The sequence below is a fragment of the Onychostoma macrolepis genome, chromosome 07 (genome assembly GCF_012432095.1).
Source record: "Onychostoma macrolepis isolate SWU-2019 chromosome 07, ASM1243209v1, whole genome shotgun sequence".
In the NCBI taxonomy this organism is placed as follows: Eukaryota; Metazoa; Chordata; class Actinopteri; order Cypriniformes; family Cyprinidae; genus Onychostoma; species Onychostoma macrolepis.
The window spans coordinates 44,233,974-44,248,137 of record NC_081161.1 but is presented as its reverse complement, the minus strand read 5'-3'; the positions used below and the strand labels follow the sequence as shown (position 1 = coordinate 44,248,137).

General features: G+C 39.5%; 1 protein-coding gene across 3 annotated transcripts in view; it reads right to left on the bottom strand.

The window, feature by feature from the left end:
* LOC131544800 (sialoadhesin-like) overlaps positions 1-14,164 on the bottom strand; it is a 222,623-nt gene that overhangs the window by 24,359 nt on the left and 184,100 nt on the right. The window contains exon 1 of one of the 3 annotated variants that reach the window (XM_058783270.1): positions 2,756-2,820. The exons of the other annotated variants lie outside the window; for them this stretch is intronic. Coding sequence (XP_058639253.1) covers positions 2,756-2,786 — 31 coding nt within the window. The 5' untranslated portion in view covers positions 2,787-2,820. Of the gene's footprint in view, positions 1-2,755; positions 2,821-14,164 lie in introns of those variants that run through there. 3 annotated transcript variants of the gene reach the window in all.

Sequence of the window (14,164 nt, the reverse complement as noted above, 5' to 3'; positions counted from 1 at the left end):
ACCAATCTACTTATACTGTACTAACACACTAATGACAGTTAGTATATACGTAGGTGTAACATTACTTATAGTCAACACAATGTGTTAAAGGGACCATCAAAATAAAGTGAAACCAAATTCACTTTTGTATTAAGACACTTGCAAACACGTTACATGCAGTAATGTGGTCTATGTTTCTCACCACTGATTATTCACTGGAACAAAACAAGCTACAAAACTCCTAAACAAACGACGTCAAAGTGTCTGAGATGCACTCAGCCTCACTTCCTGTTTGACGTTGGTACCATCAACTTCATTGTGACTTTACAGTGGCCCCAAAAAGAATTTAGACACTACGGGTGTTTTCACATGAAGTATATTTTAAATGAACCAAACTCATTTCAGTTAAAATGAACCAGAAAAGAAAACTGCTGTAGGTTACCGCTTTTAGTGTTCACAGCGTAAACATGCTGATACAACATATACATATTTGCAATATATCAAAACAAGTGGCCTTTATTTTAATGAAATATAGCACAAGCACAATTTTCAATAAACATTTCACAAAATAAAACATAATAAATATTACGTATAATAACTGGAGTCCAGAGACTTTCTGACAGTCAAGCATTAGTGGATCGTGTTTATGTTAATTTGATGAACTACAGATCTTTTTTTATAAACCTGAGCAGAACTGACTTCAAACATCCACTAAAAATGATGTTGAAACAACCTGGTTACAATTTAGTGAAGAAGTGTCTCAGAAAACAGAAGTAAGTTCTAAAAAAGCTCAAGCATCATTTGTTGGCACTTGGTTTGACATGTTGAGTCTAATGCAATGGAATTCATACATTTTTAAAGAGATAGTTCACCCAAACATGAACATTCTGTCATTAATTACTTACATTAATTACATATTAATAATATGCATGTTTTAAACCAGTAAGACCTTCATTCATCTTCGGAACACAAATTAAGATATTTTTGATGAAATCCAAGAGCCGAGACCCTTCATAGACAGCAACGTAACTACCATGTTCAAGACCCAGAAAGATAGTAAGAACATTGTTAAAATAGTCCATGTGACATCAGTGGTTCAACCGTAATTTTAAGAAGCTACGAGAAAAGACAACAAAAATAATGACTTTATTCAACAATTTATTCTCTTCGTGTCACGGAATGACTCGGAGAAACAGAATAGCAGATCCAAGTGCAGCTTTATTCTTGCAAAAACTGTCTCTGTCTAAATCTTCAGACATGTTTATGAATACTGTTTTATGTAGCTACAGTGTGCATCTTCTTCTGCTTGTAAAGAAGGTGCAGCGCATGTGCTTAAAGTTGTTATTTTTGTTTTCTTTGCACAAAAAAAAGTATCCTCATAGCCTCAAAGCTTCCTTAATACGTTTCTGGGGCTTGAACGGTTCAGTTCCCTTGCTGTCTATTGAGGGTCAGAAAGCTCAGATTTAATCAAAAATCTTAATTTGTGTTCTGAGAATGACGTAAAACCAACAACTTTCAGCTCTACTCCACCACTCACTTAACACTTTTATTAAGACTCTTAAAGGCCTGAAATTTCACCCAACATTTCATCCAAAATGGAAAATTCTGTCATTAATTACTCACCCTCATATCATTCTAAACCCATAAGACCTTGGTTCATCTTCAGAACACAAATTAAGATATTTTTTATGAAATGCTTCAGTTGCCTTGCTGTCTATTGAGAGGCAGAAAGCACTCGGATTTAATTAAAAAAATCTTAATTTGTGTTCTGAAGATGAACAAAGGTCTTACGGGTTTGGCAGAATGACAGAATTTTCATTTTTGGGTGAACTAACCTGTTACAGAGAGCGCTTCCGTGGCTCCCTCTTCGGGCCATCAGAGGGCTCCATTAACAGAGTACTGGAATTTCCTTTTGCACGACATTTCCCATCAACCCCGTACCTGGCACTAATTTATCATCCCCAGCTGAACAGCATTATCTGAGCTATTTATAGCAGCTCTCTCCTGGGTTCATTGCGAAGTCTTGTTTTACCTGGACATTACTGAGCGTTTTCTCTGCATCTCGGCTTGTCTTTTGTTGTTACCTTGCCCGTCTAACGTTTTTTTTTTTAATCCTCTTCTGCCTGCCTTTTGTACTCTTGCTACTGCTTTTGGATTTTTGCTCTTGCCCCGATCTCACGCCAGTTTAATGTTTATCCTACAGCCTGCTCTCCTATATTGCTTTGTCTGTGTTCTGACCTCTGCCTGTACGACTAATTCTCAAATAAAACGGCAAATGGATATCAGCCATAGTGATGAATCATTACATAACCCTTTAAGTGTGACTTAGCTGTCTAAATACTTTAACATGTCATCACAATAAATTTGAACAATAAAGAATATAATTTGCAGTCGGCACTGATAGCCTTGCAGTGTGCCAACATACAGCGCTGTTATTGTGCTAATCCTGACACGAGGACCTTTCCTGATCCACCCCACACTTCACTTCCTGTCAATTCTGATCTGTCCTGTCACAATAAAGGCAAAACATGCCAGAAAAAAAGAGAATATAATTAGCAGTAAGACTAACCGTCCTACACACAGCACAACCTGTTGAAACTGATCTTTAACTGAATACAACATATTAGAAACAGAAAAGAGTTCCTGGACGTCTGCAGCTCTGCAAATTTGAGCTGATTTGAGAACTACAGATAACAAGGCTGGAAACACTGCTGGACTGTGGCCCTTCAGGAACTGAGTTTTGCACCCCAGATATAGAATATAATAAAATACTTACGGAGAATGAGAGGCAGTGCACCGGACCCCATACTGACACATTAATAAAAATAACCTGCTGTCCGGTGACATCTAAAACAGACACTTCCTGTTTAAACAGTCATTTCACACTTCAAGAAGAGACGAGGGAGGAGACGAAACTCTTTACAGAAATAAATGGAGAAATAGGAAGAAAAACAGATCCACTGTAAGATACTGAGCTTCTTTTTTTAGTGCATGCAAGTTGTTAAAGCTCTGTTTCTCTCCTTGAAAAGAAGTTATTTCAGAATTGTTCTGAAACTGTAATTTTGTTCATTCACACTCACAGACGCACACATTAAGATGAGATGTCACGAGGTGGTATCTAATGTAGGTCTTTTAATGTAATTTGAGTTATGCTTTCAACTGTACTTTGCAGCTGAAGTGTGCTTCATTCTGGAGAGATTGTGAGTAGCTCTGGTCTCAGTTTGTCGGCCGAAAGCCTTGCCTTCAACACAGACGACAGGCAGCTGCAGTCAAGACGAGTGGAAAAGAGCTGCAGAGAACAAAGCAGAAGTAAAACCAGCAACTATCAGCTCAACTCCATCCACTCACTTAACACTTTTATTAGGCCTCTTAAAGGGGACCTATTATGCAAAAATCACTTTTATAAGGTGTTTGAACACAGTTGTGTGGCTGCAGTGTGTGAAAACAACCAGCCTATAATGGTAAAAATCCACCAACTCATTTATTTATAATCTAATAAAATCATAAACAATCTCTCAGAACGAGCTGTTTCAGATTCTCCCTCTGTTCACGTCACCGAGGGGGGAAAGTCCTGCTCATTTGTGACGCTGCCCTATGAGCATAAACACAGCCCTGAGCGAGAAGCTGCGTCTGCCTCTGCCATTACTGATTACTTGCTGTAGCTGCTGGAGATATACAATGTCAGCACCAAAAGACTTTTCAAGTGTTGTGTTTTGGGATGCACTAACGAACATAGGAGTCTCCATAGACTCCCTCCTTTAGAGCCACTGAGGACACTGTGGTCAAGTTTCATTGTCTAAGGAAATCTCCTGGAAAAAAATCGGTAAAGTCCCCAATATGTATAGGGATCAATACCAACGCTTTGTGCGCGAACGTCAGCTCCAAACAAAGTAAGTATCATGCGTTTGTTTTCAAAATTGCCTTTCTGAAAGAGCTTCTTGGCACTCTGTAAGGCTAATGATGCTAAAGCTACCATCGTCTCTGTCTGTTCTCACTGGTGCTGTCCATGAATGATTGTGAATAGGAATGTGGTAGTTAAAAGTTGCATATGAAAGCAATGTGAGTCGATCGTTTGAGTTTATTATCGTAAGAGTGGGTCTTATAAAGTTTGTGATAGCATGCCATGCACCATGAGACCAGCTATATTGTTATTTTTATCCTGCCGTGCTCCCCGTCTGTGTAATTCATAAACGTGAATTTATTATGCACAGTATAATCAGATGACTGACTTTGAAACGGAGTACGTTTTCTGTAAAGATAACAGGCTTGTACTAATCGTGGAATGTTTATTTGCAAAGGCTAGGGCTGCGTCCGAAATCGCATACTACTTGTGTAGGTACTACATTTGAATTCGAAAGTACTACTCGACCGTTAAAAAAGTACGTTCTATATAGTATGAATGAGGGTAGTATGAATGGAATTCGGACGTACTACATCCGCCATGTTGATGTTGTCACGTGTCATGCGTCTTCACAACAGCGCGAAAACTTAAAGAGCCCACTTTACTGCGCGAACATCGTTAATGATTTAAATTCTTAACGCTTAACGAACCGTCTATTTAAAGAAAGCAGCGTTAACAAGCTGATGTACTACATTGAGGTTAACGTAACTCCATCTGATCGGTAATGATTAGAGATCTTTTTACACCCAATTCACACAATCGTTTCATCTGTTTGTTAAACCCTCAACAAGTCAGTCGTTTATTTGGATGATGTTAAACAAGTACAAGTTAACCACAATGAACATCAACAATGTTTTTCCCTGAGGTACTTTACACTTGAAGACAGCCGCGTCGAGGCTTTCCGCCATTTTTCAAATATGACGACGCCTCTCCCGCAGCCTCATGGGATAGTAAAGTGTCCATCGTATGCCTACTACAGAATTCGTAAGGAAGTAGTAGGTCATCCGGGTACTTCTCGCCTACTATTTTTCGAATACTATGAATTCGGACATACTACTCGCCTTGCATACTGTTTTTCGCATACTATATAGTAGGGAAGTATGCGATTTCGGACGCACCCTAGCACTGCTAATGTGGCAGCTTGAGCTCTTGAAGCTCCGCCCTCTTCTCCGGAAGCAACAGCTCATTTGCATTAAAGCAACACACTCCAATTCAGAGTGTTTTGGCTCAAACCTTAAAAGTGGCAATTTTAACAAGCTATAAAAAAAATTATCTGTCGGGTATTTTGAGCTAAAACTTCACATACACACTCAGGGGATATCAGAGACTTATTTTACATCTTGTAAAAAGGAGCATAATAGGTCCCCTTTAAAGGCCAAACTGAAACCTGAAATTTCACCCAAAATTGAAAAATCTGCCATTGTCAAAATTCTGTCTCACTCTCATATCACTGTAAATCCATAAGACCTTCGTTCATCTTCAGAACACAAATTAAGATATTTTTGGATGAAATCCGAGAGCTCTCTGACCCTCCAAAGACAGCAAGGACAGACCCGTAGCAGCTATGAGGTCACCGAGGTCCGAAACTCAGTATATTTTTCATGTTCAAAAATAAAATTTGTTCTCTGAATGACTAATTTGCTGTTATACTCCTCATATGAATGTCTGCATGACATATATAATTGTTTAGACAGTTTGCAAGAATGTTTAGCGTCTGTGGTATGAACATGATCGCTGCGAGACGCTGGTGGAGTGAACAAGGCTTGAGGGAGTTGTGAAATCAGCCTTAAATCAGCCTCGAGTGTGAGCGCTGATGCAGCCTCTGTGTTGCCAGATCCACCCCAGATAGCAAAATGACTCCGGATCGGATTTGCCCCAGAGATACCACAAGCAAAACGGGTCCGTATCGGAGTCTACTTGCACAGCGCAACGGATCCGGAACAGATAAGGATTACGGATCCAAACCCATATCCACCAATAAAGCGGTTCATCCGGCCCGGATCCGATCCGGACCCATTAATGAAGCATTCATTTAGTGAATGCACGCTTCAAGTGTACGCACTCTGAATAAGCGCATGTCAGAACAGTGCGCGAATGAAATGTTTAACCGTTTTTGTGATTGCGATTAAGTGCAGGGTCCCTTGAGTGCAACTCTACTGCTGAATTAACATTTAATGTCAATGTGTCTCGCGAGTTGCAGTTGGAGTCGGAGTCGGAGTCGGAGCCGGAGACATGGTAAATATAGCACATTGCTTAAGGTAGATGTTGTTTTGTTAGTAAATGTTTCATTATATTACTAGTGTTGCCTCCTTTGTTCACTATTGCAATACTGCATATATTGCATCTGACAATGGTCAGGCTGATGTTAAGGCTGGAATACACTACACGACATTTGCCCCGATTTCCCCCCGATTTTATGGTCTGAACAAGTTGACGCTAGTTGAGGAAAGTCAGAGCCAGTCTGCAGATTACAGCTTACAGATTCCACAGAAAATCGCGTAGTGTACGAAGGCCACAGACACAGCTAGATTTTCTAGCTTCAGATTTTGATTCTATCCAGTCATAGATATCAAACCATGTTTGATATTTTCGGCCGATTTTGGAACACATATCGTGTGTATGACGTGTCGCTATGGCAACCGGATACGCGCTGACCAGCACGAGAAGAAATGGAGACATACATCACCAAGTGGAGCTCCACCATGGAGGAAAAACTAATTAATCTCTGGCAGGAACATGAGTGCCTTCATAATGTAAATGACAACTCTTATCATAACCGGACAGACAAAGAAAAAAGTTGGGCGGCGATCGCTACAGAACTTAACCAACCACGTAAGTACTGATTTGTTCTTTATCATTAGCACAGCTTGACATAAGAGAATGAGAATGTGACGTAACGCCACGTAGAGTTCTGGGAAACTGCTTTGTTTTTCCGCCATATTTGCAGGATAGCGCTGCCTTTCCGCTATTGAGTTTAGGGCCATATTTGATTTTTTTTTTTTCTTTTTTCGTGATTGTGAAAAATGTCACCTTTGTCATTCATGCTGCATTGAGAATTGCAATAGTAACTCAGATCATCGTTCTGAGAGAAAACTGGATAATGCGGTATGTTTGTTCGCCTTTTTTCTATGTGTAAAAACACCAGAGGAAGCAGGTCGCGGAGAAGTAAATATGTTAATGTCACTGATTAAACCCACTGCCTCTCACTCAATAAAATAATCAAATTTCTGTGTGTTTTTGAAAGATTTGATTGTGTTGGTTTAATAATTAATGGTACCTTCTTTGCTAGTATATGACTCACTTAGGCTTGTGAATTATAACTTAAACAGGGGACTTTCTAAAATGCTTAAAGTGGCTTAAATGTACCACGACAGTGATAAAGACAAAATTGTAAAGCATATGTGCAGATACGCATAAGCTCAAAATGTGAACGCAAAGCATTTAAGTTAAGCATTTTCCTCTCATAAGAACACACTTAATGCACCGAGACAGGGATAATAAAAGAAAACTTTCTGTACACACCTTACTAATAAATCATAATATGTGCAGAAAAACAGATGAGCCCCAATATATGAATATTATCACTTAATCCATAAGCGCTTTCTACATTACGGTTTTCTAAAGGGAGGAAAACGTTTAATGTTTAAACGTATCGCCTTAAAGGGTTAGTTCGCCCATTTAAGACATGAAGTTGTATGCAATCCTTACCAGCACTATAGTGCATACACACTGACCCACCCTTTAGTCACCTCCCTGGTCAGAGTTCTGGCCGCTGGAAGTTTTTCAAGATAGTACTCCCGGTTAGTTTCCGGGGCCTCAAAACTGGAGTAGTAATTCAGGACACCTTCACTCCGGTAATATCGTTGGTTCAGCCGGCAAAAAGGATAATATTATCCAATGTGCCACCTTTTATTAAAGACGAGACCTTGGTTAATGAATTGTCTAGACATGGTACAATTGTGTCCCAAATTAAAAGGATTCCTTTAGGTTGTAAATCGCCCCTGCTCAAACATGTAGTGTGTTTCAGACGACAGCTATATATGATCTTAAAGAGCGATTTGGAGGAGTTGAACTTGTCTTTTAAATTTAAAGTTGATGGGTTTGATTGTGTTGTTTTTGCAACGTCTGATACGATGAGATGTTTTTCATGTGGGCAGGAAGGGCACGTTCGGCATATGTCCTGAGAGAGTAAATGATTCTGAGCCAGGGCCGAGTAGAGAAGCAGTGTGTGATAGTGGCAGCGCAACGCTTAAACCTCCTTTCCACTATCTCCGACGAACGACAAGCGACAGACCGGAAGTCATTCATTTCAAATGGAGAGTAGCGCGGGAGCTGCGTGGAGTTCCGATCATATGCGTATGCGGAAAATTCGGATCCGATTTTAGCTTCGGGTGCGTTAAAATATTTGAACTTCTGCGGCTAAAACGTATGCGACCGCCCGACCGGATGTGATGTATTCTATTAAAAACATGAGCGTAAGGTTAGAATTACCAATATTTTGTTCACTTTAACATTATTCTTTAAACACTATTCCTGTAAAATGGAGCTTTAGAATAATTACGGCATTATTTTATAATTATTAAATCATTATTTACAGTGATTAGCCCCATAAAACCTACTATGTTTTTATTTTGGGGGTCATTTGTGATGATACATTCATACATTAATTATTCAAATCATTAATTTTACCATGGTGAATATGCCCAGGTAACGGTTGCTGCACGACCAGTTTGAAAGTACTGTGCGACTGCCACTAGGGGGAGAAATGCGACAGTCGTGTCCGAATGTCGTGTGCAGTGGAAAGGCAGTACTTTCAAACTGAAAGACAGACTGAAGAAACTTGTTTCCAAGCTAAAATTAGAATTACAAAATGAAGATGGTTTTGAAACCACGTAATCTTTTTTGTTTTTTTCTCTTATGGTTTTGAGTGTTTTGTTTCCTCTCATATTTTTTATTTTAATGAGTGTGTTGAGGGTGGGTTCTTTAAACTTGAATGGTGGCTGAGATTTGCATAAAATAGCACTGCTTTTTGAGCTCATCAAGCAAAAAAATATTGATGTAATGTATGTTCAAGAAACTCACAGTGATGGTTTTAATGAAAGTGATTGGAAAAAGGAGTGGGATGGTGAAGTGGTGTTTGCTCATATGAGCTCTAATAGAGGGGGGGTGGCTATCCTCTTTGCTAAAAATGTTTTGCTGCCTTCTTGCGAGGTCAAACGTGATACCTGGCAGACTTTTATAAGAGTTCAGTTTGAGAATTTTAAGGCTGTTTTTGTTAATGTTTATGCTCCTACAAGTGGTAGTGAAAGAGTACTGTTTCTCAAAGATGTTAATGTAAAATTACAGAATTGTAGTTCTGATGAAGTTCTTTTTTTGGGTGGGGACTTTAATTGTACAGAGAATTACAGACTGGATAGGAATCATTTGGAACCTCATGCTCCCTCAAGTCTTGCTTTAAAGGAGTTGATTAAAACACATTGTTTATGTGATGTGTGGAGGGATCTAAATAATGATGTAAGACAATATACATGGGCACATAATAGGGGAAATTTTATTTCCTTCGCCAGATTGGATAGGTTTTATTGCTTTCGACATCACTGTAATATTGTGCAAAGTTGTTTTATTACCCCAACTGGTTTTTCTGATCATTGTCTTGTCACATGTAATGTGTTTATAGCCAATGTGAAGCCAAAGAGTGCATACTGGCATTTTAATACTTCCTTGTTTAGTGATGTGTCCCCGAACTAGAAAATACAGAGTATTTACTTCACACTGTAACAAGGACACCTTAAACTTCCTTGGTTCGATTGCTTCAGTCTGTTGGTTCGATTGCTTCAGTCTGTTGTGCTGCTGAGAGGTTTGTGTTTGTAGCTCTGTGTACCTTCGCTTTTTATTGAATCTCTACTTTACTTTCAATCCCTTTTGTCTAAAGTGATAATATATAACTTAATTCCCACCATATTTCTGGTGTTATCTTTCAAACTAATCTAACTAATTTGATCGTTCTCCTTTAAAAACCGCGAGTGCAGCTTGTTAGCCCGTTAGCTTGTCACTCGTGGTTCCATTTGCATTCTATTCGCCTATTATTATTTTATTTTTCCTCGCTCCGTTTTCACGAGCTCATCAAACAACAGTGGTAAGTGGTAAGTTAAGTTGGTATCATTCATCAATCACGGTGAGTAATGGCTTCTTCTCCTGCTATTGTTGTTTGCACTGTTTGCCACATGTATAGTTTATCTGTCTCTGTCAGCAGCGAGGATTCACATGTGATAAATGCAGGAAATAGTTAGGCTGACAGAGAAGGTTTTAGAACTAGAGACACGCATCCAAACTTTAGATGAGGATAGTAAGAATGTGAGGGCTGTAGATACTGCTTTGGATGCGACTAGCTCAAGGAGTCCTGTACATTGTTCGGTTTCGGTTGAGCCCGTGCAGCAGGGCAACTGGGTGACAGTGAGGCGGCATAGTCGCTGGTCAAAACACCACTCTTCCGTTCGATCAGAACATCAAACAGGTTCTCCCCACTCGGTGACGCACCCACCGAGAAACCTGATGAAAGTGCTCTAGTTATTGGCGATTCTATTGTATGGAACGTGAAAATAGAGACACCAGCCACCATAGTCCATTGTTTACCAGGAGCCAGAGCGCCTGACATCTTGGCAAATTTAAAAGTGCTGACTAATGCTAAACGTAAATTCAGTAAGATTGTTATCCACGTCGGCGCTAATGATGTTCGACTTCGCCAGTCGGAGATCACCAAAAATAATGTTAAAGAGGTGTGTGAACTTGCAAGTACGATGTCAGACACTGTAATATGCTCTGGTCCGCTCCTGCTTACCGGGTGATGAGATTCATAGCAGACTGTCGTCACTTAATGGCTGGATGTCTAAGTGGTGCCCGCAAAATAACATAGGCTTTATAGACAATTGGAAGAATTTTTGGGGCAGACCTGACCTGTTGAAAAGAGATGGTGTTCATCCCTCCTGGGGTGGTGCCGCTCTTCTCTCTAGAAATATGGCACATAGTCTTAGAGTTTGTACTTGACTAACTGGAGCCCAGGTCAGGAAGCAGACAGACTGGCTAAACCGATCGTCTGCTAGCCGCCTCACGCCACCAAAGTCAGTTAACTCTCAGCACATAGAAACTTTTCACCTAGATATCACTCTATAGAGACTGTGTCTGTTCCCGAACTAGAAAATACAGAAAACATCCAAACCAAAGTAATAGTAACAATTTAATTGATGTTCAACAAATAAAAACGATATAATACAGATAAACACATGATAAAGCTTGGATTATTAAATATTAGATCCCTTTCTTCAAAAGCACTTTTTGTAAATGATATGTTCACTGACCATAAACTAGATGTGCTTTGTCTGACAGAAACCTGGCTAAAACAAGATGATTACATTACTTTAAACGAGTCTACACCCCAAGATTACTGTTACAAACATGAACCGCGTCCAAAAGGTAAAGGGGGAGGTGTTGCTACAATTTATAGAAATATTTTCAGTATCTCTCAGAGGTTGGGTTTCAAGTATAATTCGTTCAAGTAATGGTGCTTCATATAACGTTATCCAAAGAAACAAGTGTTAATGATAAATCCCCTGTGATGTTTGTACTGGCTACTGTATACAGGCCACCAGGGCACCATACAGACTTTATTAAAGAATTTTCTGATCTTCTATCGGAGTTAGTGCTGACTGCAGATAAAGTCCTAATCGTTGGTGATTTTAATATCCATGTTGATAATGACAGAGATTCGTTGGGATCAGCATTTATAGACATTCTAAACTCAATTGGTGTTAAACAACACGTGTCAGGACCTACTCATTGTCGAAATCATACTCTAGATTTAATACTGTCACATGGAATTGATGTCAGTGGCGTTGAAATTTTGCAGCAGAGCGATGATATCTCAGATCATTATCTAGTCTCCTGTATATTCCATATAGCTAAAGCTGTAAAGCCAACTTCTTGTTACAAATATGGTAGAACCATTACCTCTACCACAAAAGACTGCTTTATAAATAATCTTCCTGACTTATCTCAGTTCCTCAGCATATCCAATAGCTCAGAACAACTTGATGATGTAACAGGAACTATGGACTCTCTCTTTTCTAGCACTTTAGATGCGGTTGCTCCTTTACGCTTAAGGAAGATTAAGGATAAGAGTCCAACACCGTGGTATAATGAGCACACTCGCCCTAAAGAGAGCAGCCCGGAAAATGGAGCGCAGCTGGAGGAAAACTAAATTAGAGGTATTTCGTTTAGCTTGGCGGAAAGTACCCTATCCTACAGAAAAGCATTAAAACTGCTAGATCTGATTACTTTTCGTCTCTTCTAGAAGAAAACAAACATAACCCCGATATTTATTCAATACAGTAACTAAATTAACGAAAAATCAAGCATCAACAGGTGTTGGCATTTCCCAAGAGCATAGCAGTAATGACTTTATGAACTACTTCACTTCCAAGATCGATACTATCAGAGATAAAATTGTATCCCTGCAGCCGTCAACTACAGTATCGCATCAGATAGCGCACAATAGACCCCTGAGGAACAATTCCACTCATTCTCTACTGTGGAGAGGAAGAATTGTATAAACTTGTTAAATCATCTAAACCAACAACATGTATGTTAGACCCGATTCCATCTAAACTACTAAAAGAGCTGCTTCCAGAAGTCATAGATCCTCTTTTGGCTATTATTAATTCATCATTGTCATTAGGATATGTCCCCAAAACCTTCAAATTGGCTGTTATTAAGCCTCTCATTAAAAACCACAACTTGACCCCAAAGATCTAGTTAATTACAGACCGATCTCAAATCTCCTTTTCTGTCAAAGATACTAGAAAAGGTAGTATCCTCACAATTATATTCCTTCCTAGAGAAAATGATATCTGTGAGGAATTCCAGTCAGGATTTAGATCGTATCATAGTACTGAGACTGCTCTCATTAGAGTTACAAATGACCTGCTTCTATCATCTGATTGTGGTTGTATCTCTTTATTAGTTCTACTGGATCTTAGCGCCATGCTCGACACTATCGACCACAACATTCTTTTGAATAGACTACAAAACTTTGTTGGCATTAGTGGAAGTGCCTTAGCATGGTTCAAATCGTACTTATCTGACCGCCATCAGTTCGTAGCAGTGAATGAAGAGGTATCATATCGATCACAAGTGCAGTATGGAGTACCTCAAGGCTCAGTACTAGGGCCGTTACTTTTCACGCTCTATATGTTACCCTTGGGAGATATTATCAGGAGACATGGTGTTAGCTTTCACTGTTATGCTGATGATACTCAGCTCTATATTTCTTCGCGCCCGGTGAAACACACCAAATTGAGAAACTAACGGAATGCATAGTCGATATAAAAACTGGATGACGAGTAATTTTTACTGCTAAATTCTGAAAAACAGAGGTGTTAATTATCGGACCTAAAACCCCACATGTAACCTAGAACATTATCTAACACTTGACGGCTGCTCTGTCAATTCTTCTTCATCAGTCAGGAACCTAGGTGTGCTGTTCGATAGCAATCTGTCATTTGAAAGCCATGTTTCTAGCATCTGTAAAACTGCATTTTTCATCTCAAAAGCATATCTAAATTGCGACCAATGCTCTCAACGTCAAATGCAGAAATGTTAATTCATGCGTTTATGACCTCAAGGTTAGACTATTGTAATGCTTTATTGGGTGGTTGTTCTGCACGCTTGATCAACAAACTACAGTTGGTCCAAAATGCAGCAGCTAGAGTCCTTACTAGAACCAGGAAATATGACCATATTAGCCCGGTTCTGTCAACACTGCACTGGCTCCCTATCAAGCATCGGATAGATTTTAAAATCTTGTTAATTACTTATAAAGCCCTGAATGGTTTAGCTCCTCAGTACTTGAGCGAGCTCTTATCGCATTATAGTCCTCCACGTCCGCTGCGTTCTCAAAACTCTGGCCGTTTGATAATACCTAGAATATCAAAATCGACTGCGGGCGGCAGATCCTTTTCCTATTTAGCACCCAAACTCTGGAACAGTCTACCTAACACTGTTCGGGAGGCAGACACACTCTGTCAGTTTAAATCTAGATTAAAGACCCATCTCTTTAGCCTGGCTTACACATAACACATTAATACGCTTCTATTATTCAAATCCGTTAAAGGATTGTTAGGCTGCATTAATTAGATCAACCGGAACCGGGAACACTCCCCATAACACACGATGTACTCGTTACATCGTAAGTTGAATGGCATCTGCGCTAATGTTTGTCTGTTTCTTTCC